Source organism: Plectropomus leopardus, chromosome 2, assembly GCF_026936395.1.
Source record: "Plectropomus leopardus strain MGB_pleo_1.0 chromosome 2, ASM2693639v1, whole genome shotgun sequence".
NCBI lineage: Eukaryota > Metazoa > Chordata > Actinopteri > Perciformes > Serranidae > Plectropomus > Plectropomus leopardus.
The window spans coordinates 3962188-3988219 of record NC_142177.1 but is presented as its reverse complement, the minus strand read 5'-3'; the positions used below and the strand labels follow the sequence as shown (position 1 = coordinate 3988219).

The 26032-nt window shown below is 39.5% G+C and overlaps 2 protein-coding genes across 2 annotated transcripts in view; one reads left to right on the top strand and one right to left on the bottom strand.

The window, feature by feature from the left end:
- On the top strand, positions 1–25004 carry lamb3 (laminin subunit beta 3). The gene is made up of 23 exons (XM_042498753.2): positions 1–89; positions 168–216; positions 2777–2931; positions 10456–10570; positions 11491–11564; positions 11789–11980; positions 12431–12494; positions 12573–12763; positions 13015–13135; positions 14616–14804; positions 14953–15108; positions 15794–15987; positions 16307–16403; positions 17228–17603; positions 17824–17984; positions 18733–18944; positions 19546–19752; positions 19938–20082; positions 21071–21278; positions 22519–22660; positions 22740–22916; positions 23450–23612; positions 24356–25004. Exons 2-23 carry the CDS (start codon positions 192–194, stop codon positions 24493–24495), a joined length of 3504 nt encoding a protein of 1167 aa, XP_042354687.2. The 5' UTR covers positions 1–89; positions 168–191; the 3' UTR covers positions 24496–25004.
- The window catches only part of LOC121952221 (calcium/calmodulin-dependent protein kinase type 1D-like), a 20506-nt gene continuing 19291 nt past the window's right edge, over positions 24818–26032 (bottom strand). The window contains exon 13 of the mRNA XM_088083249.1: positions 24818–25960. The gene's annotated coding sequence lies outside the window, so the exon portion shown is untranslated. The remainder of the gene's footprint in view (positions 25961–26032) is intronic.

The following is a 26032-nucleotide window of genomic DNA, read 5'->3' as shown; positions in this document are numbered from 1 at the left end:
CAGGTGAGGCAGTGTTTATAAAGCAGGAGCTGAGCAGCAGCACACACTTTAATACAGGAGATAACAGAGCTGATAGAATAGACGTTCAGGTGAGATACAGTCGATTGGCTTGGATCGTATCCGAGTGTTTCTGCTTGCTGAGTTTATTGTTTTCTCATCTGTTCCAGACTATATCATCGAAAGAACACAACATGAGCATACTTTTACTTCTAGCAGGTAAGATTTCTTTATTTTTCTCTTTTGCTTTAATGTTTGATTTTTCTCTAAAGTGTCCTCTTTCTGTCTCAAGTTTATCCTGCAACTTTCACCTGAAACTTTCCACACCAGCTGTTTACATTCATAACTCGTGGGGAGTTGACAGTACGCAGCTTTTTCATCCAGCGAACCACTGCAGCAGCTGATTACACTGATATCTCCATTTTCTAACAGAGAGGAGGAACTAACCTGAAAGGGCTGCTGCAGTAATTGGTTGGAATGAAAACCTGCATACTCTCTATTCATGATGGCACATGTTTAAAGGGTTGTTAACTCTGGAGGGATATCATTAGACCAGGTCTGCTTCACAAGGACTTTACTTTATTGAAATACTCTATAACATGTAGATTTTTTTCAAATTTAAAAAAAACAAGAAATTGTCAATAGCTTATTAGTATCAATCTTAAAATAGCATATGAATATAGATGTGTAGGTCTAGACACTATGACCATGACTAAACTTTAACCCTTTGAAACCTGAGCAGATTGGTTTGGTTTCTTTCAAAAACATAGAGAGAAAGGCAATGAACAATTTAAGACATGGCCTAGAAATAAGCAAGAAATTAATGTTACAAGAGATTTCCCTGAAAACAGGCACAAAAAAGAAGGGAAAAAAACTAACAAGACAATGACCCAAAAAGTGCTTAAAATACGTACACTTTTTTCTGTAAAAATGAAATAAATAAATACATAATTGTAATAATTATAAATATAGTTTTCTTGGCATATTTCACATTATTTTCTGATAATATCTCCTCCCCTTTTTTCCTAACAATTGCGGTCATTTCTTGCAAAGTTTCATTTTTCCCCGTATTTTTCAAAGAAATAAAGAAAATTGACACAGGTTCTCGTAAAGGCATCCTTTTTGAGGACTTTATTTATCCTATGCTTTGTTTGTAGGCACTTTTTTGAGGCTGTTGTGGAGTCAGTGTGTGGTGAAACATTAGGTACAGTCAAGATAGGAAACGCATTGCAGGGACGCAGACATTAGTCCTGTCAGCTGGGGGTAGGCAGGGGTTTAAAAACATTTTTATGCTCAGGTTAAGATCAGAGATGGTAAACATTTCATTAGAGTGTAGTAATCTTTCTCTTCCCATTAACACACTGGGTAAGGGTTATCTGACTGTACAGTGCAGATATATTGAAACTCTAGGTTTCAACAGTGCTGTGAATAATGTGTGGTCAGGTTTAAGCTTACAAGCCACTTGGTTATGGTTCGGGAAAGATCATGTTTTGGCTTTAAATGCTGGGTTTTGGAAGGCAAAATCCCTGCTGGTAAAGCAGCAATGTCTGTTTAAAAAGACAACCGCTTTTTGTGGTTCTATCCACAGTGGAAAAACAGAGACGGGCAACTACAAAACTCTCAAAATTTGTTATCTAAAAAGCTGATGAAACACGGTCACTGTTGGTCTGGAACAGTGGTTTTCAGCTTGGCAGATGTCTCATCTTGGAGGGGTTTTTTAGCTTTTTGTTTTGTTAAGATTTTTTTTTGGCTTTTGCCTTTACTATGTTAGGACAGCTTAAGTGTGAAAGGGGGAGTCAGAGGGGAAGACATGCAGCAAAGGTCCAAGGGCGGAATCAAACCCACGGCCAGTGCTGTGAGGACATAGCCTCTGTGCATGAGGCACCCGTTCTACCAATTGAGCTACTGGGCACCCCGTCTTGTATTGGCGTTATGCCATCCACCATCCCTTCCATCTTGTTAATAACGTTAATATGATACACGTGCAAAGTGCGAATGGAATGTACCTGCTGTTTGCAAAGCAGACGATGCCAACATTTTCTTCTAGCAACTTGGCTGATTACAAGACTCTTTACATACTGCAATGTCTGGAGTTCAGCTGCAGAAGTTAAACTCTAGTAGAGATGAAAGTTTACATTGTATTGGTTCACTGGTCTCATTAGATTTGATTTGATATTATTTCATTAAAAAAATATTTTATTTTATGTTATTTAACTATTATTTACGCAAGAATAGTCCCATTGAGACCGAAAATCTCTTTTTCAAAGAAATCCTGGCCAAGACAGCAGCATGATGAATTTCACATAAAAGAACCACAGACATCATTAATACCTACTTCATGTCCACGTAATAGTTGGCCATCTATAATAAGCAAGTAGAAATTTAAAAAAGAAAGGACATGAATAAGTAAATATATAATCTCTTTAATCCAGATTATGTAAAATTTCAAATATATTTCTTGTGTATATCAGGTTTACATAAACAGTCTTTACTAAAGGAATGATTTTGAAAACATGTATAACACAAATTTTTTAGCAATTTTGTATCCGAAAAAATACATTGTGGTTCAGGTGCTGTGTGCTGAGTTGAACTTCCCTTTTTTTAAACCATGATTATAGGATTGGACCTTGTCTTATTTTTACTGTGCTTGCATGTCATGATAAATGTCAGTATTGATTGTGAACTTGGATATTGATATTTTTGATGACAAATAGTGGTCACATTATTACAGCTCACTGTAACCTTTTCATTTATTACTGTGCTCCCTTCCTCCTGACAGCTGTAGCTGCAGTATCACGGGCCCAGACTGACTGCTCTCGGGGGGCTTGTTACCCACCCAGCGATGACCTGCTCCTGGGCAGAGGTCACCTGCTCCATGCCTCCTCAACCTGCGGCCTCACAGGCGCTGAGGTTTACTGCACCCCATACCAACAGGTAGGAGCACAGTCCAGTGTTTTAAGAAACATTTTTCTCAAGTTTTTGTGGCACTTTGCATTAAATTAGTGTAAACTTTACAAATATACTGTGATCAAATCTTGGTTTAAAGAGCTGCAAATGTGGATATTATTTACCTGAGAGTCAGTAAAAGCACAGCAGCTTCAGTTCTTAAATATTGATACTGGCTTCATAAAAACTCATATCAGACAAACAAGAGCATGTACACAGTCTCAGCCAGCTGTGTTCACCCAGACTATGCATGGCTCTCTACGTGGGGTTTGCACTATTAGGAGGCGAGCGGTGCAGAGGTCATGGTGAACAGACAGACAGGATGGAGGCTGTGGTGGTTTTGGCTGGGCTGCTTGCTGTCCATCTATGAAACTGTCTAATTTTAGTGCCAGAGCAGCATGTTGCAAGTGTACTCTTTGACCAACGTCTGAATAAGCACTCGCCAGCGCATCTGCTGGTTCAGCACAACCCTCCTCTTACTGGATTCAAATGCTGATTTTGTAATAAGAGAGAGCAGAGGACATGCACTGAGCAAGAGTCAAGTCTGTAGTGTCGCGGTTTTTTTTTTTTTACCTCTGATGTGAAGTAAAATGATTTGTTTGCAATACAGATGCACTTTTTCTTTAATGCTTCATCTTGTTTTTATAAAATCCACAAAAAAAGTGAAATTGAGCTGGTACTATGTCTGTTGACCCCTCTTAAACCACTATCAGACTTTCTCAGTAGTTAGGGAATACTGAATGTCATAAAAAAAAATAATATGGTGTTATGCATCTGCTGTGCTGTCAGAATTCCCCCCAGATGGTGAGTTTGGGGGTTTTTTTTTCAAAGATGTTCTTAAATATATTTCATATGTCAATATTTTAGTTTTGTAACAGTGCAATGATAAGACTGATGGTGAAACAGCAGAAGTCAGAAGCTGGACTTTAGCCCAGCTGTCCCCAAACTACAGTCCAAGGTATCACAGACACTCTGTGATGTTTAATGTATTTTTTTGTCTGCATTGTAACTAGAAACTAGATAGTGGCGGTTAAAGTACAATATTCATATTGGCATAAGTCAGTAGAGCCTATATTACATAAAGTTGCAGCACCTTAAAATAATTACCAAGTACAGTAAGTGAGTAAAATTAACCCATAGACAGAATAAAAAAATGGACGTAGCCACCTTGACATGACTAATTGTTTTGTGGGATCCTATTTGCCCTGGATTTGGTATTTTCAAGCCAGATTTGACCATATTTTTATGTGAGGGTGGAGATAAACCTAACTATAATAATGAAAATGATAATATTTACTAGTAAAAACAACAATTATGACAACCAAACGCTGAACAAGACTTTTTGAGGCGACCAAAATATTTTAAATTTATGATTTGGGGTTACACCCTGTTTACTCTACCTAACCAGTGTTGTTGCTGTGGTAGCGACTTTTATACCACCTGCCACTCAACGTGGCCACACCCTTAATCATGCGTGACTTTAAACCTTATAAAATGTCAACAGGTCAGTAACATAAACATTAACCCCATGTACAGTTATCATGGATGGGAAAATTAGCTTTAGAGAACAAAACCATTTCTTGTACTTGCTGTAAACAAGTTTATTTTTGCTGTATTGTTGGACATTTTAATATGGGGTTGTATTGAGTGCCCCAGGGGTCAAGTTTTTCTGTAGACTGACATGAAAGCTAGTGTTGCTCTGGTTCCCTCGTCAAATAGCCTTTGGGATTTTTCCACTGGATTTAGTAAGCTTTGTAGCAAACAAATGTTTATGATACTTACACATTTTGTTCAGCATAATAATCTTCACAGATGAATACTACTTCAGAATTTTTGAAGCCTAAATGTGATCTTCAGAAGCAAAACACTTAATGCTAGGCTATAAACGAACTGCACTGCACTCACATCTCTCCCAAAATGAAGCTGTAAGGTTTTGTTCGGCTCGGCTCGCCGCAATGACATTCTGTAGTCTCATATAGTCACATGTTAGGAACCACCCTTTTTAAGACACATAAAAGCTTCAAAGTTTGCAAGTGTGGTTTTTACTGAGGAATTTTATGTTATAGAGCAAAATGTGAAAGTCTATTTGACTACTTCAGCTCCTTATTTTAGGCTTATAACCAGAAACCCACTCACTATGGGATGAGAGAACTGAAGGTGCTGAAATGCTAACTGGTTTCCGTGTTTTAGGACTCATTCATACTCTGTGGGGATTGACTCGCTCTTGGAGCCAGCCTTAAGTGGCCATTTGGGGCACTGCAGTTTTTGGCTCTTCCCATTTACTTCATTCTTCAGACATGATAGCATTACTCTGCTGTAACGAGGACATTTTACAAATGAGGGAAAAGCTATATTCAGACTTTCAACAATATCCATTATGATCTTAACTAAGGTGATTTCAACCTAAGCAGTTCAAATCTGATCGAAAAGACAGAGCAGCAAAGAAAAACAAGCAGGATAATGTTTGTGTTGATGTTACACAATCTTCATACCTCACAGTCTTTGTGCGCTCTGTTGAATGTGCCTCAGGGGATGGATAACTGTGTAAGGCGTGGGCTCTCTCTGATTGATAAATACTTCCCCCTCCTTTTTTTTCCAATACCTGAGCCACACCTCGTCCAGACAGGGAGGGGCTGAACACTCAGCTGCATCTCAGAGCTGACACATAGAGACAAATATACACGCATGCATGACTACCTGGAAAGAGCAACAGTGATAAAGATGAAAGCCCTCACAGCCATCATAGGAAACTAGTCAGATCTTGTTGGCTATGCATCATCACATTGCTGCAGGTACCAGGTCTTACGAAGAGTAATTAAGTGTCATATCAAATGAGTAACCCTTCCTGGCAGACTGTGTTGATTGGGCTGTTGTGGCTTGGCGTTACCATGGCCTTTGAATATTTTGATAGTAATGTAGATAGTATTTGGAATTTTTTATAGTAAGGTTAGTAAGGTAATGTAAGGTAGAGGTGTGGGCTCAGGTCACATGACTTGGGCTTGAGCTAGACTCGAGTCACACTTTTGATGACTTTAGACACAACTTGACAGAATCAAAAAAACTACTTTAATTACTAACATTGTGGTGTCTTAGATTCATTTTAATGGTTAAATTGAAAAGATCAATAGACCTACAATCACAACACAACACAGTTAATTGCCCCTATAAACCAAAATTCATTTTACTCATCAAACAGATCAAACTGACTGGGCTGAGAGCCAATCATAATGGGGTGGCACCTAGGATGGCCAATCAGATTTTAGGCTACTCCGTAGGCACACCCCAGATAATGGGGCCTATTAGTCAGTTCAGAGTCACTTATTCCAGTCATGTAATATATTCTGTATACTGTATATGTCACATACTGGCTATATGACCTGGTGTCCCTAACTGTGACCAATATTAATGAATTCTTTCCTGTTGTCACTTACATAAAGTAGTGCAGTTAACAGTTGAAATGTAACCTGAGCCTCCACAGTGACAATGCAGACACAGATGTTTATATTTTAGCATAATTTCCACAGTATGACATAAATAAGGATCAAGTAGATGTAGAGCTGATGCAACAGTCAGCTGTGGACACAGTGTGTGTTTGCAGTATGCACATGTGTTTGAGGTGACAGACTGCGGTGCCAAAAAACCTTGGGGAAAAAATCCTCCACGTTGAATGACTTTTAACCCACATCATAAGAAGTTCCCTGCCATGCTAACTGGGTTAACAGAGGTGAAGTAGGTATAAAAATGACACGAACGCACTCAAGTCTTTGAGAGTGTCGCAGTCTTTATCACACAAGATTAGATAACATTTATTGCTTTGCTATGAGGCAGAAAGATTAACACATTTTGGTTGGAGTGAAATAGTGATTGATTATTACTGAATGGTGCCAATACAAGGAATATATGACAGTTATACATTTTGCTGCCAGGGTCAGTGCAGGACTCATTGAAGCTGCTGTTTGTAGATGAGGGAGCTGTGTCTGTGAAGGAGGGTAAACTGAGTGTCCGAGTTTATCTGCTGGGCTTTATCAGACTGACATGTAGGTGGAGAGAAGGTGATGATCATTCAGAGATAAAAGGACATCTACTGAGTGTAAAATGACTTTTTTTTAACTGCTTGTCACTGTGTTATGCAATTGTCTATTTTTTGTTTGCCAATCAGATTCTGGCATTTGTAGAAGCTGTGGCCTACTAGCTGACACCTGAAACCTTCAGGATATCAGTCTATGGTTTTATATTGTCTTAAAAAAAACATAACTAACTAACTAACTAACAGAATGGCACTACAGAAGTCCTATGTACTTTAAATGCAATGATTTGCACTTCGTGTAAGATCATATCTCCATATATAATGGGGATATATATTTTATGTGTTACATTAATGCACACTGGCCTGGACTGTCTCTGTTTACGCTGCACACTGTAGGGTAATGTATTTAGACTGAAGATATTTGCACTGCAACTTCAACTTCTGCACAACTCTACAATCCCTCCATTATAACTTTTGTACATACATTTTGTGTTCTTTATATTCTATTTTTCATTTTATATTTTTATATTTCTTCTTAATTTTTATCTTATGTCTTAAATTTACTATTTTTATTCTGCCTTTATGTTAATTGTTTTGCACCAAAACACCAAGTCAAATTTGTTGTATATGTAAATGTACTTGGGAATAAAACCTGATTCTGATTCTGATAACATAATGAAAATACTGCTGTGGCTTTTTTAAGCAATTTCTTGGGAGATTTGAGGAGAGCTGTAGAAACTTTAAGGTAAGGGATATGAAATATGCACAACAGGTGGGTGAAGGTCTTTGATTGATTTACTATGTTTAATGCAAAAGTAACACAGAGAGAAAGAGACAAGGCCAAGGTCTACAGTTGGCAGCAGGTTCACTTTTTGGCAGAAAGGAATATTGATTCACACACACATTTACAGATATACTGAAGGGTTTTACGCAAAGGGGGCTTTTTTTTCATGCAACACAAATTTGTTTTTTCCCCAACAGCTGTTTTTGTCATTAATGCTGTCACACAGCCCACAAGTATTACATAGTTAAAAAGCAACTTTTTTGGAAAAAAGGCTTTTTTTTTTTTGTTTCACACCACAAAAAGGCGTCAACAAATCAGGTTGCGTGTACTAACAAGGACGATAAAACAGCAACACAGAGGCACTGAATTATTGCTCCTTTCTTTTCATGCCTCGACAAAGGCAGCACACACCAAATCCACTCCTTCCGATCTCACAATGCACAATACAAGCCCTACACATGTAATGTTACCATATGCAAATGTATTAATCCTAGAATAGCGAAGGAATGACCCATCCTACTCTCCCTATGATTGGCTCGAACTTGTTGCTATTGTTGGTTGGATTGGTTTGATGAAGGCAAGAGGAGTGGGACTGGTTTAGGGTAAGAATGTCATGGTGAGCCAATATGAGGCAGAGTAAGGCAAGCCATACCTTTCTAGAAAACGCAAATTGGCTGACCATACACTGCATAACTGTTTACAAAAAGGAACTCAGATTCACTGAAAGCATTTCTCTGAAATGAAACTTTATAAAATAGCTCAAAGTAGTTCGGGCTATACAACAACTGACCCCAGACAATACTGGCAGATGCTGCTCTGGATCAGTGTCACATTGTGGAATCTGTTCACATCAAGATGTTTGTTATGAAGTTTGTATCACTGCTGATGTGAGCAGTTGTGAATCAGCTGTCTTCAACTATGGCAAACTATACAGGATAAAATGACAATATGCTGTGCTCACCAAGTGAAGTAACACCGCCATTGTCCTTCAACACTCGTACTAGTACAACTAGTACATTTACATACACAGTTTAGTCGAGCTACAGCTATAGCTCGATTAGGCCATTTAATTGGACAACTGTCCTTATCCCAGTGTACAATCGCCGGGGGAGAATCCATTTATTGTTGTGCGACTACACCATGGTAGATGGAGATATGCCACTTTTTCAGCTAGATGCTACTGGACCTTCTTCCAGCTGACCTATTATCTTAATACCACATAAGTTAGCAAGCGGCAAACAGGCTGCATGTTGAACGATGACTTTTCGGCGCTGTACATTTTGTATGAACTCTATACTTTACATGGTACTTTCGTCTTGTTTTGACTTGTTTTGTTTTATTTACTTCTCCTTCTTTTGTTTATCCCGACCTTTTTCTAAGAATTTTTGCTGTTCGATTTCCAGGTCCGGCACGGGGAGTATGGAGCATGCACAGAACGTCTAGAACAGTTCAGGTCCGGTTGAGGCGTATAAATGAAAGTAAATCGACCCCCAACTGCATTATTTAGGTGTGTTAGTCTGACTTTGAGAAGACTGACTTAGTGGGATTTCAGTCAGACTGACATGTTTACATGTATTTTGAAAGTCCAGTTTCAGTCAGACTAACATAATAATTTGACATCATGTAAATGTACTGATTGAATTAAAGTGGTGTAGAGCAGCTGCCCCTGCAGTCTGCTTCACTAGAGTGAACCAGTAATAGGTCTAAGCAGAAGGGAGGATTTTCACTCTCCTTTCTACACTATTGGAGACATTTTCTTTTCAAATAAGTGTGACAACAGATCTGTCACCGTCTGAGAGAAAATACCATCTTGGTTTTATCAGCTCAGGCTGGTGTAGAGACTATAAATGTATCTTGATCCATCTGCATGTGGGTGAGTAAGTAAGGCTTTTATGTTGCAACAATCCGATGAGAACTTTTACCTACAGGGAAAGCAGCCATGGTCTGTGTGCCAGAGTGGCAGCCATGTCCAGAGTACTCAGAGGCTGCTAAATAATAACTGGTCAAAACAGGGACCCAGCTGTCAGCGATGAGAGCACTTGTGTTGGGAATTATTACATAATGGGTGTCTTCATAAACCGCACGTAGCTCCTAGCTCATCTCTTTACTGAATACATTGATTAAGAAAATTGTGTGTTTCTTCACAAGTGCTTTGACTGACTCAGTCAGCAGACAGTCACATAAAATGTAATTTGACTGAAATTGTGTTGGAGTGTGAATTTACCAACTTCAAATTCTGTCAGGTGGACAAATTCTGCTGATTGTATTTCACAATTTATTTTCCCTATAATCACAAGTCAAATTCAAGAGGTGTTACAAAATGTAACTTATGCAAATCATGGTCAGATTTTAATGCGGGCAGCATTTTGTTCCTTTCTCACCTGTTACTGGGGCAAAGTTTCCTCCCCAAGTTGTTGACCAGCTGAAAATAGCCTACCACTTTATAAATCTGTTAGTCATCTGAGGTATATTGATTTTCTGTCCCCTGGGCGACTGTGTGACCTGGTCAATGACACAGCTTATCTGACTGGCATAATGTGGAGGAAAAGGGACAAATTTGGATGTTGGTCTTAGGTCCATGGATCAGTATCAGGACACTGACACCCAACAGTGATACAATTCCATTCATACATACATTAAATATTATAATATAACTCTGCAGGAAAGTATAATCTTACTGATTTGTTTCTTTGTTTCTCAGAGGAGGATGAAGTGTTGTCCATGTGACTCCAGGAACCCAGATGGTCCATTGGCCCACACTGTCAAGGATCTTCTATCCACTTCTGGACCAAACAGATGGTGGCAGTCCAAAAAAGGTGGGTAAAGACAGAAAGAAGGACAGAAAGAATGGAAGGTAACTTAAGTTTTCAAAGAAAGTAAAAGCTTTTTCATTGGCAGGAGTGCAATGAAAAAGCACTCCTGCCACTCTCCCCATGATTAAAACATATACTGAAACAAATAGATTTTCTATTTCTATAGTTGGGCTGTCCATTAGGAACAGTTCTAAAATATATATAGATATTCCATAATGCATTACTTTGCATACTCTGGGCACAGATGGAGCAGCAGAATGCTTGGCGCATTAAAATTGAAACTTAACCGGTCATTGTGCTGGGTCTAAAAGTTAACTTTCACTCATTGCTCCTCTCATCCATCAATCAGATCGACTGTGGACAGACTGATAGATGAACTATCCACCCTGCGAGTCACAAATTGCAGAAGAGGAAAAAAGATCTCATGGAGAGCTCCTCCTGCACTATATTCACAGACCCACAAAAACCCCAGAATTTAGACAGGCGATTCAAAATGAATTAAAGGGACACAAATGCATAAAAAAAAGTTTCCGTCAATCACAATAGATTATAGATATAATTTAAATATAGATAAAACGTACTAATTGTATCTTTTTGAGCCAACAACGGCATTCTCAGCCTACCAGCGGTGTAGCAGGGACCTTCTTATGCCCATTTAAGCAAGTGATAACATTTGAAATGGGTGATATTTCAAAGTACACCTTGTTGTATAGCCATTTATTGTTGCAGCTCTTTCCATTTCTCTTTTCCATTATATTCTGATCTGTCCTCGCCATTAGAGGACCCTGGTAACTCCAAACTATGCTGAACAGTGTCCTCTGGCTGCAGGAAACAAAACAATCTATCTGGAAACTAATTTAGTTGCAAAGTATTTCTGTGTGAACATCTGTCATGGAAGTGTTTTCTGCTCGTTTTTCCTGTAGAGGTGGACCCCGTCGCTCTCCAGTTGGACCTCGACAACCTGTTCCAGCTTGACAACCTGGTGCTTAACTTCAAGGTATGATACAGTCTGTAAATACTGCTTACTCATGTGAACACCACAAATCTGCTCACTTCTGTTTTTTCTGGTGACCATTTGACAAATGTTGTCTGCTACTGAAATATATTTTATTGTATCATTATTCCATACTTCTATAACACATCTCAGCACAGTGTATGGTATTTATCATACATAATTTATGAATTTCAAGTTATGATTTTATGAAATTTCTTTCTCTGCAGGGTCCTCGTCCCAAATCCTTTGTTATAGAGAAGACACTGGACAATGGCAAGACATGGCAGCCTGCTCTTTACTTGGCTACAGACTGTGAAAGAGCATTTCCTGGCATTCCTTCAACAACTCCTCTGACCCTGGATGAAATATACTGCTACACACTGCCCCCTACTGAAACAAACCCATACCAAGATCACACAGTAAGGACTAACAACCTGTCGTCAGTAAACAACAGCTTTATCTTGTCTTCAGCTAAGGCTAATTATTTAAACATTTTGTCAGATCATGAAAATGATACTTGCAGGACAAACACTTTCACTTAATATTTTTCATTATTATTACTTTGAAGGCAAGCAATCAGCAGCTTTATTGCCTTTGTACATTCTCCATATTTTAAAATTCTGTTACTGAAGTATATTGTGAAATGACCTTACCACAAGAGGTCCTCCTTTCAGTGTTTTCTTCAGCTAAAAACCTTTCCTTTTTGGCGCTTGTTGCCATAAATTCTGGCCAAATTTAGTTTAAAATGATCTGCTCCCCTTAAAAAAAACATCTGCACTTATAGTATAGTGTACGGTTGCAAAATGAGAGAAAAGCGATCTGTGATAAAGTAAAAAATTATGGTATAATAATTCCGTCCTCTTCTCCAGATCCAGTTCAGTCCTTTGGGTCAGTATGCTTATGCACCTGCTTCCAAAAGCCAAAAAATTGAAGGTAAGTCTCTGTCTGTCATAAATTACTTCACCCCGTTGAAGGTTGTGGCCTGTTGACCAACAGCTGCTTCATCCACAGATGTGTCTGGGATAACGGGGCTGAGGGTAAAGCTGACAGACCTTGGCGACGTGCCACGTCTACCAGGAAGAGCTCTCAGTAGGTTCTTTGCCTTGAGGGAGATGAAGGTGATTGGCAGCTGTATGTGCCATGGACACGCCAACCGATGCCTGCCAGTTACCTACAACAATGCACTGCCCAACAGCATAAAGGTATGTACAGTTTATTTCCTAAATTAGACTAAACACAACCTGGACCTAGAGTGTCTTCAAACTTCTGAAAGACTAGAAAGTACATTCAAAAAACATGATGCAGTGGTTAGCACTGTCACTTCACTCTGTGTGGAGCTTGCCTGATGTGAGTGTGAGTGGTTGTCTGTCTCTTGACATCAGAGGACAGATTGAGTGAGCTGACCTTTAATTGGACACCTTGTCACAAGCCTCTTTCCTGTGTCTCTCTACAGGTGGGTCCTCGCTGTGAATGCCAGCACAACACAGCAGGTGTGAACTGTGAGCAGTGTGCTGATCTCTACAATGATCTGCCCTGGAGACCTGCAGAGGAGGATAACACTCATACCTGCAAACGTAAGACTTCAACCATACCTCTTTCACACTCTCTAAACAAGGAGGATCAGCATGATAATGTCATGGCACACCACAGATAGAGAAACATGGAGGTAACATGTGTCAGCCAAAATATCTAATTAATGCAATAATGCCTCTGAAATCTGCCATTAAGACCCACATTGCAAGAGGAGGAGGTAAAGACCAGAGAGTCTTTTTTTCTGACTCTGCGGCGCACATAGCCTTGGCTAGAGGCACTATGTTTTCGGGTTGTCTGTCCTTCCGTACATATGTCTGTCAGTCCCATTCTCTTGAATGAGATTTCTCAAGAATGCAATGTGGGAATTTTTTCATATTTGGCACAAATGTCCACTTGGACCCAACGATGAACTGATTAGATTTTGGTGGTCAAAAGGTCACTGTGACCTTGTGTCTGTCTCATTCTCATGAGCATGATATTTCAAGAACTCCTTGAGGGAATTTTTTCAAAAATGGCACAAACATCCATTTGGACTCAGTGATGAACTAATCAGATTTTGGTGGTTATAGGTAGAAGTTCAAGGTCTCTATAACCTTGTGTATCTGTGAGGATTGAATATCTCACGAACACATGAGGAAATTTGCCCAGATTTGGTCCACTTGAACTCAGCAATGAACTAATCAGACTTTGGTGGTCAAAAGGTCAAGGTCACTGTGATCTTGCATCTGTCTCATTCTTGTGAATGCACTAACTCACAACTAAACCTTGAAGGAGTTAACTCAAACTTCACACAAACATCCACTTGGACTCAGGAAAAAAAATTATTAGAATTTGGTGGTCAAAGGTCACAGTCACTGTGACCTCATAAAACATGTTTTTGGCCATGACTAAATAATTCTTATGCTAATTATGACAACATTTCTAATAGGATGTCCAATAGGATAAATTGATGAAGTTATGACATTTTATATCCAAAAGGTCAACTTTGCTATGACATCATAATGTTCTATAAAAACACTTTTCTGGCCATTATTAAAACCTTAGGTGAGGAACAGAAGGGAAGATATTTGGTCAGATACTGAATTGGTGACACTAATCATTGTTGCCCACACTGAAACTGTGCTGATTGTAGAGATCTTCTGTGCTGCCAGGGGAAGATGTGTGTGAAGCATCCATGTTTTCACAGACATAGATGTAGTGCTGGTGTGTGGAGGCATGCAATGGGGGATGGTAATTCCATTTTTTTTTTAAATGTCATATATTTCTGCCCTGCTGTCAAAATAGGTAACATAAATGGTCTGCTATTAATGCAACACTATATTTTTAAAAGACAGTTGTACACACATCAAATAAAAAAAAGTCAGACATCCCATATGGTTTGGGAGCCTTTAAAGCAATTTGTTTTTTGTATTTAAATTTTCCTCGGTATACATAAAAGGCACTTTAAATCAAATGCAGTGACTTTTAAACATTAACCCTCACTGCATATACTGTATACTAACCCGTCTGTCCTCTTCTCAGGCTGTGAATGTAACAACCACGCCGAGCGCTGTCACTTTGACCGGGCGGTATACGAGGCCAGTGGGCGGAGGAGTGGAGGTGTTTGTGAGGATTGTTTGCACCACACCACAGGGCCAAAGTGTGACCAGTGCGCTCCAGGCTACCAGCCCAACCCTCGCAGCAAAATGGACCGCCCTGATGCCTGCATACGTGAGTGCTTCAAAGCACTTTAAGTTACCAACTTTCAGGTGTCAGACATCAAATATCTGATGGCACCATGAAAATGTGAACATCAACTCAAAAATGTGCAAAATATTTGGATTCAGATAAGTTTTTTGTGTTGTTGTGTTTCTGCCAGGCTGTAGCTGCAGTGCTGAGGGGACAGTGAATGGGGGCCAGTGTGACGATATCACAGGCTTATGTCAGTGTAAAGTGAATGTTGAGGGTCCTCGCTGTGACCGCTGTAAGAATGGCTACTATGGCCTGAGTGCCTCCAACCCTCTGGGCTGCTCAAGTGAGTCATCTAACACCTTCATATCACACTTTTTAACACCATTCTGCTTTTTTACCTGTTTTCAGTGAGCATTAAACTATTACAGTTTAGCTTCAACAGTTAAATGTATTCACTGCATGCTCCTGAATGTTACAAAAATAACTACACCCAATTTCCAGTAGGTTACTGACTGTTAAAGCTATACTGAAAGTGTATTTGTGTGCAAACTTTCATATTAAAGTTGATCTGTATGTTTTTTTTAAATAAATAATTTGTTGAATCCAATCTGTAAAATCAAAAATCATGGTATTATATGTTAAACCTTTCTGTGGCTTCACAGACAAATCATTTTTAATGGGACAGTTCACCCCAAAATTAAAAATAATTTTCCTCTTACCTGTATTGTTATTTATCCATCTAGATAGTTTTGGTGTGAGTTGCAAAGTGTTGGAGATATCAGCCGCAGACATGTCTGCCTTCTCTCCAGTATAATGGAAAAAACATGCAAACATGCACAACACCAAAACATGCATTTAAAAAACTACAGGGAAAAGGAAAGATATGTATTTTTTATTTGGAGGTGAACTGTCCCTTTAAACTACCATTGTTAGTGCATACATAGTTATGCGTACTTGTGTTGAATATAATGTATGTGTGTGTGTGTCCAGTACTCCTTTCTAACTCTGATGTTCCCCCTGCTGTATAGAGTGCTCCTGTTCTCTAGATGGCTCACTGTCAGATGTTTGTGACCCGATTACCGGCCAGTGTCCCTGTCGCTCCCACTTCCACGGCCTGACCTGTGATGTGTGTTCAAAAGGCTACTGGAAACCAGCCCTGTCAGGACGCTGTCAGCCCTGCAGCTGCGACCCCACCAGGTCTTACAGTGATGCTTGTGATCAGGTACGACCTTTATGCAGAAAGAGTAATAGAATATTTTGCTCAAGTACAAATAAAATGACTTAATGCAAAATAAAAGTATGTAAAATTGTATACAAATCATACCAACAAGCCCTAATGTCCATACCAGCAATGTATTCTTAAGTGATAAACACAGGAGAGAAAATAATAACAATCAGACTTAAAAAATGGATCACCTGAGGTCTTTTTCCTCACTTGCCTCTCAGGGCTTCTGGAGCAAAAAACAAGTTGAAGGCCAGTTTGCATCCAGTTCATGTGTTCCGACCAGTAATGGCACTATGACACTGCTTCTTTCTTCCAGGTGACCGGTCAGTGTGATTGCAGACTAGGCTTTGGAGGGCGCACATGTAACAAGTGCCCAGAAAACACGTACGGAGACCCTCTCATAGGTTGCCAACGTGAGTCAACTTTCTCTTTTTATTGCATTTATCATAAAGCCATTTGTTGGGACTCCACTAAAGGTTAGAGTTTAGTTTATTGTCTTAAGGCAGGTTTCCATAACCCACAAATTGTGCAAATTGCGCAAATTGTGCAAATTGAAATTGCAAATATAAAATATGTCACATGGAAACACATCAATGATAAAAAAAAGCTACCATAAAGTTTTTGCACTCGCATGAGTTGGTATTTCAGGTGATTTGAAAAAGTCATACTTCGCAAAACTGCAGTGGAAACACTTTTTGGGCTTTTAAAAGTCGCATTATGTATGGCTGTGCACTTGTCTCTATGAACTGGCTCCCTCATGATGCAGCAGGAGCTACAAGAGGTGGAATTGCATCACATAACTCTTCAAAAGTCGAGCGGATCATTTGAAGTTTTGAATCCACATCACCTTCCAGAAATCCCTCATACATGAACGCCCCCACGAATAAGGGGCTTGCTTTTCCATTATCGCTCCATTTTGTATGTTAGTAGGTTACAGTAGTTTAGAGGAGATTTCAAAATATCAAAATATATATTGTCTGCTGCGATACAGCCATAATATTGTGATATTACTTTAAAGCCATATCGCCCAGCCCTAGTCTTACCATGGACAACAAATGCCAACAATAGCGGACAAAGATTGCATTAGTTATTTGTGCATTGCTCCGTAAGGTACTGGGATGCAGCATTGAAATAACTGTTTAAAAATCAATGTCTAAATGTGTGGGAACCTGAGGAATCTGACCTTGTTGTGCACATGATAATAACTGAATTAACTTTGTCATCTCTTCGTCTACAGCGTGTCGATGCAATCCTGAAGGATCACTTCCAGAGGTTTGCGACAAGCAGACAGGAGCCTGTCTGTGTCGGCCCGGCGTCAACGGAACTCGCTGTGACACTTGCATGCGAGGACACTGTGACACCTTCCCCGGCTGCGAGACATGTCCCTCTTGCTTCTTCACTCTGGACGCCCAGAGAAAGAACCTCAGCTTAACGCTGGAGAAACTCTCCCCGAGATTTCCCACACGTCCCGGGGGTGATGGTGATCTCGGGAACTTTGGACCTCGTATCCGCGCCCTGGAGACTCGCCTGAAACAGATCCGTGACTCCATCCCCCTTCCACCCCCCACTGCCAAACAGGTCGATGATGCCCTGTCCAAACTCAACAAGCTCAGGTGAGGGACGGCTGAGAAAGTAGAGCCAGAATATGGACTTGCTACAGAAACCCTCGTCAGCTCTTTATAAAGCTTTTCCATGATTGTTGTGAAATGTTTTCTGATATTCAGAACCACAATTTCTTCAATCTATTCTAATACTTGATGGAAACTCACTAACTTGGATTTTTTTTTCTTTTATCTCATTGATACCTGAACGACTGCTGTTTTTGTCTCACAGAGACCAAGTGGATGATGTAAACGATGACCTTTCACCAGTGACAAGAACTCCTGGTCTGGACACAGAGCTGGACAAACTGCAGGATCTGCTGAACAAGCTCAATCTGGAGTACAAAGTCAAGAAAGATGCCAAGGACAACTCTGTCAATCCAAACAACGCAGGTCAGACACAAAGACTCACCAATCAGTGCTACACAACTTTAGTAATGGGTCAATGGGCCTCATGCAAGAAATTATATACAAACAAATTTTCTTTCATTTTTGCTCGGATCTATCTTGTTTGTATTTTGTTAGTACTCATTTGTTTTTTGGATTCATCAGTGTTTTTTCTATTTTTGCTCTTTTCTTAGATTAGAGAAGATTTTACGGGCAGTCAAAAGCACTTGTACATAAATAAGAGATAAACATTGTGTTCTCACAGTCCAAAAATTGTTGCTTAAGGCAGGGAAAAATAAGTTTTATATGTGAGGAATGTTTCAAACAATGCATGAATATCATTTAATCAAATTTAGATGAGGTTTTAGAGTAATTAGAATGACTGGATTATTACATTACAGAACTGAAGAAATAGTATGCCTTGTTTTTGTTTTTCTTTTACTTTACCTTTTTTGCAAATTTGTAGGGATTTTTTAATTATTATTTTATCCATTTCTTGCCTATTTGTAGGCCATGTCTCGTTAATTTGCTTGTTGCCTTTTCCCCATGTTTTTTAAAGAAACCAAACCAATTTGTACAGGTTTCAAACGTTTAATGCTCTGAATGTCACATAAAACTCCTTTAATATGATGCACGCAAACTCAACATTAGTTTAAGCAAACTGAACCACATAATTACCACAATGTTTCTCAAACAGACCTTCTGATATGGTAACATAATAAATACCAATGTTGCTTTTTTCTTGCTTCTCCAGAAGCACTTAAGGAAATCCAGAACGCCTACGATGAGTCTAAAGATGCAGCCAAGAAGGTGGATGACACCAAAAAACCAGTGAAGGAGTCCGCTGAGGTCAGAGAGGAGACTTTGGACCTTCAGAAACAAGTACAGCCAGGCAACATCAGAGACCTGGACAAACTGAACCAGAGCATGGCCTCCAAACCGGACCTCACTCCTGTCGCTAAACAGGTAACCGCCTCTTTTTACCAAGACAAGGCTGTGACATTTTGTTTAGCAGGAAGATAGATTCTAGTTTGTTTTTATGCCTTCGCGTTGACCAAAGCTTCTACATGACGGAATGAAAACCTGCTGAGTGATGTCATGTTTTTCTTATTCTTGTGAACATGATATCTCAAGGATGCCTTTAGGGAATTTCTTCAAATTTGGCGCAAACATGTTCTTGACTCAAGAATGAACTGATGAAACTGATGAAAGAATTCATACACTAACTATGACATTTCACACAAATGTATAACAGGATGGAATGAATTCATGAAAGTTTATTTGATTTTGACATCATAATGATCTGTGAAAAACTTTTTCGGCCATTATTTAACATCATTACTCAGCAACACATGGGGAGACATTTGATTTGATACTGATTTAATCTTGGGTGTTCACCTTGAAACCGTGCTGATTGTACCGACTCTGTGCTGCAGGGTTGAGGATGTGTGTGATCCATGTTTTAGACTTTGTAGCTTCTTTGCAGCAGCATTCGTATGTGAATTTGTCAATGGGACCATAGCTCCTGTATGTCGAATCACCATATCGCTACCTTTGTTTTTTTCAGGTATGTGGCAGTGTTCGCTCAAAGCCCTGCACCCCTCTGACGTGTGAGGGTGAAGATTTGTGTCCACCACCCGGAACCCCACCTTGCAAGAAGGGTGAGAAGTGTGTGGGCGCCCTGCCTCTGAGCAAGAGGGCTGACACTGATGCCAAGGACGTGAAAGACAAACTGGACAAGCTGGCAGGGAAGATCACAGATGCTACAGAGAAGGTACACACACACACACACACACACACGTATGCATGCATGCTGTGATCAGGCAAATCACTGTGACTGTATTACAAAAGCATGAGCAATTATAAATGTTTTTGGAATATTTTAGATTTTTCTCAGATTATAAAAAGCAGTATGCAGATTCTCAAGCATTATTTAAGTTCAACTTCATTTCGTTACAGCTTCAGGAAACACAGGAGACAACCAATCAGGTGAGAAAGACTGCAGAGAAGCTCTCCAATGACATGAAGCAGGCCAGAGACGAGCTGGAGGACGACTTGAAAGAGGCGCGGGACATTGTGAAAGACCTCAAAGATTTCCTGTCAGGTAAAAGTTGTGTTATGTGTAGATAGGGGTGGACGATATATCGAATATACTCGAGGTACCGCTGCTTGTTATATGGTGAAGCCATCGTTAATGGTGAGTTGAAGCATGTGCACGAAGCAAGCCACTGAGTACCAGGTCACACCTCACCGGCGACTCGCCAATCCTCGGTGATGTAGTGGCAGGCGATGGTAATGTAGTTTTCCATTGTTAGGGCAGTCCAGCTGTCTGTTGTCAAGGTAACCTTGCTAGCGGTGCTGGCTAGCTTAGCTAGCAACTCAGACAGGATGGGATAGTGAATGCTGGTTCAAACAGATGCATCATTTCCCGAAATCCCTGACCGTCCACCATGCTGATTGGCATCATGTCTTTCTCTATACCCGTGCAGATTGACTAGGTTATTTTTTCCACTCGCTGTGCACTGCAGCTCTTCTGTGCTAACACTGAGGTGATGGTGGGCTGTTGCTGTTGAGACGATGTGGAGGAACCGGCCAGCGCGCTTAATTGAATATTATTCAAGTGGTGAAGCCTTGTTGTCGTCGCCGTGTTGTATTTGAATACAGATTCGAAGTGTTTGCAGATGGCATTTTCCTCCTTTAAATCGAAATAGTCCCAGAAAATGCTTCGCCTCCAACGTCACGTCCGCGCTTTTCTTCCTGACCTCAAGATGACCACCCTGTCACAAAACAGTGACATTGCGCCCTCTGGTGGGAATGCGAGTCATTGAACCATGCTTTGAAATACACCATTCTACTGAGAGCTAGAACGTAACAGGGGACTACATATTGTTTATGCTTAATAATAAATAGATTAAATTTCAGGTGTTCGAGCAAATTCTTAACGACCAATTAATCGATCGTCGATTAATTGTTACCATCCCTAGAAGGCAGGTTCACTTGGTTTCAGTAATGATGACTGGTTTGAATGTGATGATGCTAAAGTTGTTCCTTTACCATTTTGTCTCCAACCTTTCGTGTTTTTGTCTGTGCAGACCCAACCTCCAACCTGACCAAGATCCAGGAAGTAAGTGACTGGATTATGAATGCCAAACCGCCTCTTGACCCAACTGCTCTGAGGAAGAAGCTGGACGAGCTGAAGAAGCTGGCAGACAATCTGCCAGACAGCACAGACGTGCTGAACGAGGCTGAGCCGCAGCTCGAAAAAGCCAGGAAGCTGCTGAAGGAAGCCGTGGACGCCAGGTGAGCCCGCTTGCTCTATGAGGACTGTTACTGATGCTTAACCCTTCGAAACCTGGATCAACAGCACTTTTGTTGCTGCCTGGAAAACACCTTTTTTAACCTTTGAACCCTGCACAATTTGGTGCAATGTCTTTCAAAAACTTGTGGAAAAAAGGCAATGAGCAATTTGGTAAGAAATGTTCCACAAACTGCATATCTGTGTGTATATCTATTGGTATCATATTTACATATTTTAAATAATGTTACAGATTTATTCTCATTTTTTACGTACCTTTTCCAAGTCTTGTTCGCCTTGTTTTGTTTTGTTTTGTTTGTTTTGACTAAATTTTGCACATTTCTTAAACCAATTTCCTGTTGTCCTTGCTCAGTGCCGTCTTTCCATGTTTTAGAAAGAAATCAAGCCAATTTGCTCAGGTTTCAGGTTTTTAATGTTCTTTCTCAGATATCATCAGCTTTGCACATTTTTAGCTTTTAAAAGTCCAAGATGGCAAAACTAGTGTTTTTATTATCACAGCATGGTATTAACCTTTTGAAACCTGGATTGACATCAGTTTTCTTTACTGAGCACAGGCACCTTTCACAATTCATTTATCCCTTTGAAATCAGAGCAAATTGGTTTGATTGCTGTCGCACAGGAGAACATTTTGTATGCGCACACACACACACACACACACACACACACACACACACACACACACAAAATGTTTTTTTTTTTCCCAGCACTTTTTCGTGTTGTTTTTTTGTTTGTTTGTTTTTTGTTTGTTTGGGTTTTGTAACTTTTAACTAATTTCTTGCAATTTTTTTGGCCATTTCTCGTTAAGTTGCTTATTGCCTTCTAACCGTGTTTAAAAAAAAAACAAATAAAAAATCAATCCAATTTACTCAGGTTTCAAAAGGTTTAAGTAAAACCTTGACATTCTTCATGAATTGAAGTAATCTGGATCTGCATGAAACATCAGCAAAACCAAACAAAATCCAACCAAATCTCATGTATCCAGTCCTTTGCTCAGTACTTCCCAAATGCGCATTTTAACTAAAACATTACAATATACTTTTCAGACTCAGATGAGTCCCTGTAGAGAAATACCTCTTTGGCTTGTGTGACCTCGAATTTCACCCTGAGCCAGGAGAAGAGGCGCTGCAGCTTGTTGGTGTGCCCATAACGTGCAATGCTGTAATGTCTTTGCAGTGATGGTAAATATCATATATAAGAGACTTTGCTGTGGTTGCATGTTGACAGGGATAAGGCACTGGGAGTAAAGGATGACGTGGACGAGTTGGTGACAGGCTTAGACACAGTGGAGGGCTCCCTCTCTGACGTGGATGAAAAACTGCAGAACAGCATGGATCTCTTAGATGACCTGAACGAAAACCTGACTAAGGTAGGAAGCACGGATAGCACAGTCGAGCATTAATTCCAGTTAAAGCTGGTACTGATATGCAGTGGTTCTCTTCATGCAGGCCAAAGGCAAGCTGGAACCAGCTGAGAAGGCTCTGGATGATGTTTCCGAGCTGCTGAAGCCAATGCAACCGCAGCTGGACAAGCTCAAAGAGCTGCTAGAAGATGCGAGCAACAATGCCGAAGATGCACAGAATGAAGCAGACAAAGCTGAGGATGAAGCAACTGCTGCGGATAAGGTGGGAGACCTGCTGGAGCTGCTCCAGTTCCAGATGAGTAAAACCCTTTGAAACCCAAGCAAATTGGTACAAATTCTTCCAGAAAAGTAGGGGGGAAAAGGCAATGAGCAACTTGGCAAGACATTATCCACAAATTGCAAGAAATAAGTAGATTTATTTATTATTTATTATTTATTTATTATTCATTACAAATGTCACAGAATTATTGTAAGCATATTTAACACACCCTTTTGTTTTGTTTGTTATTTTTTTTTACTAATTTTCAGTATTTTTTTTTGTACTTTTTCCTAATTTCCTATTATTTTTGGATCATTTCCTCTTTTTTTGCTCATCACCTTCTACCCATGTTTCTTTCTAAAATAAATCAAACCAATTTGCTCAGTTTCAAAGGGTTAAATAGGACCTTTTTTGCAAAATTTTCATTATATATATATATATATATATAATTTAATTGAAAATTACCTGGTGAAGGGTTTTTTGAAACCTATAAAAGTTTCTTTTTAAAGGGGGAAAATGTGTGTGTGTGTTTGTAGGAGTTGACGACTCTGGAGGAGCAGCTGGATCGTCTCAAAGACGCAGCTCCACCCAGTGGGACAGGAGGAGAGACGACGCCGGTGGGGGAGCGGCTGGCAAAGCTGAAGGAGGACGCTGGACTTCTGGCCAATACTACTGAAGACATGCTTGACTCTCTGGACGGTAATACAGCCAAACCATACAAACAACAGCCAGTCTGTGGTCCAAAAGCCTTTTCTTTTATAGTTATAGCATTTAGACTCAACTGAGAAAGCTTTATCTGAAAGGCTGAACCTCGGGGTGAATCTGAGACGTTTGTAGAACACAGCTGAACTTACTTACTCACTTACTCTCCTCTGATTCGGACTCTGTCCGTTATTCTTCCTCAGAGAAGATGGGTAAAGGTCTGTGAAACAAAGTTAAAATTCAGAGGAGACAAACTCTTAGTCAGAAAAAAGATCTTTTTAATAGTTTGTCCTTTTTTTCTTTCAAACACTACTGCTGAGCAGGGTAAAATATAATGTTTTCTGAAATTTTATTTTTTAAATATGAAAAATGAGGCATTGTTTGATTACTTATACAATAATCAGCTTAGATTTCCAGAATATCCAGAATAAAAGTCTGAACATTTCATATAACTAAAAGCCACTTCAAAGTTCTTCATTAAGATACATAGAGAGATATAAGATATAAATCAAGGTATATGGTCTGAAACAGTCAATAAAATAGATTTTTTTTTTTAAAATTAGGAATCACTGAATCCATGAGAAGTCCTTGTGAATACAGTCATGAACATAAAATGTTAGGCTGATTGGTCCTGCAAGATTAGCTGCGAACAGATATACACACACACACCAAAGAAAACCTAATCCCTTTTTAAATGACTTTTCTTGGTCTTCACATTGTATTTTTATCTTTTTTTCTAGGTAAAGCAGATTCCATCAGGGAACTGCAGGATGAGATCCTTCAGAAGTCAACAAAGCTTGAAGGTCTCGACACTAAGCTTAAAAACCTTTTGGCAGAACTTCGAAAGAAAGCCAATGACCTCAGCACCTGCCAGGGCTAAAAGTCCCCGAGCTGCCCGTCGAGGAGCGCCTGCTGCCGCCGTCACCGCAACAGGTCATAGCAGCCTTCCACACCATCAGCACCCGCCACTGTCAGAAAGAGATATTGCTTCACCAACTCTTGGTCCTTTAGTGGTGGTACTGTAGGCTTCATTCACAGAAATGAAGCCTACAAAATCCACTATGTGTGTAAATACCTTTTAAAAGTACCAATATTATTACATTATGAAGGTACATATTGATATTTGGTCAAAAACATCATGTCATCGTGAATTTATCAATATTGTTTAGCATTGTGTACAGAAAAAGATCACAGCTTCTGACTTTCTGACAGCAAAGAGCCAACACAAACTTTTATTTGTCCGCAGCAATACACTCCAGCATTAACACTGCACCACAGTTATTGCATTTTTCAGAACTGAAAAAAGGGTGAATGTTACATTATTTATTATTTCTTTTACATTTGTTGTTTGTGCAGAATCACAGTATTTAAATAAAAGCCCATTAATGATCTGGTGTATGTCTTATAGCTTAACATGGTACTACAGCTTTCCATTCAACAAAAGAAGCAAAAGATTTATTCAGAAAAAATAACATCAAAAACATGTTTGTCACTAAATATGTGAATTAAGAATCCTCCGCGACATCACTGTTGCTGACAACATCTTTACACCATATTGTGGCACTTGATGAGTTCAGTTGATTAACAAGAGAGTAGCATATGTACATATCAGAGAAAACACAGCAAACACCTGGCTGCTGTGTGATTCGACCTCAAAATAAGGTTTAATCTCATAAACAAAATTAACTATCCATCGTTATAATCCATTAATGTAATCCAGCATAAATGGAAAAATAATAACATGTGTCCAAAAATGTGCCTGCCAGGTTTAAAAGTCCAAACTCTAAAGTTAGAGGTACATTCCCAGATTTTGTTATAGTGTCCAACGGTGAATATACCTTTAAAGAGAAGGTCACACAGAGCATACATGACTCTAATGTTTCAGAGTCTTAACAAGAGTATGTGCATTAGAAAAACATATAAGCCATTGGAATTGAATGAAAGTACAGCCATATCAGTCAAACAGAATTAAAGAAAAATTATTAATAAGTTTTCACGTTGCATATGCCACTTAAATCTATTCAAAACAAATACACTTTAATGGTATTTGATGAGAGAACATGTTGAGAATAATAGATAATAATAGTTTTGAAAAAATAAATGTCATCAGCGTAACACAATTTGTATGAATTCTAATGAAGAATTCCCGCTTGTGTCTGCTGTAATTTGGTGGTAATTACAGACAGACGATCATCCCATGGTAAAGTGTTTATTATAGTGCAGATACTGCATGTGTCTGTTGATGGAACATGTGTTCTGCAGCACAGAACCACAGCAAATGAGAAAGCTGAGCAGCGTGCCGATACCTTCACATCATGTGGAATGCCGCCAACTCAGAAGACAAACTACAAATGAAGAGAGAATTTTTAAGGATTTTTTTTATCAGTGACATCAGTTGGCTTGAATTAGAAACTTGT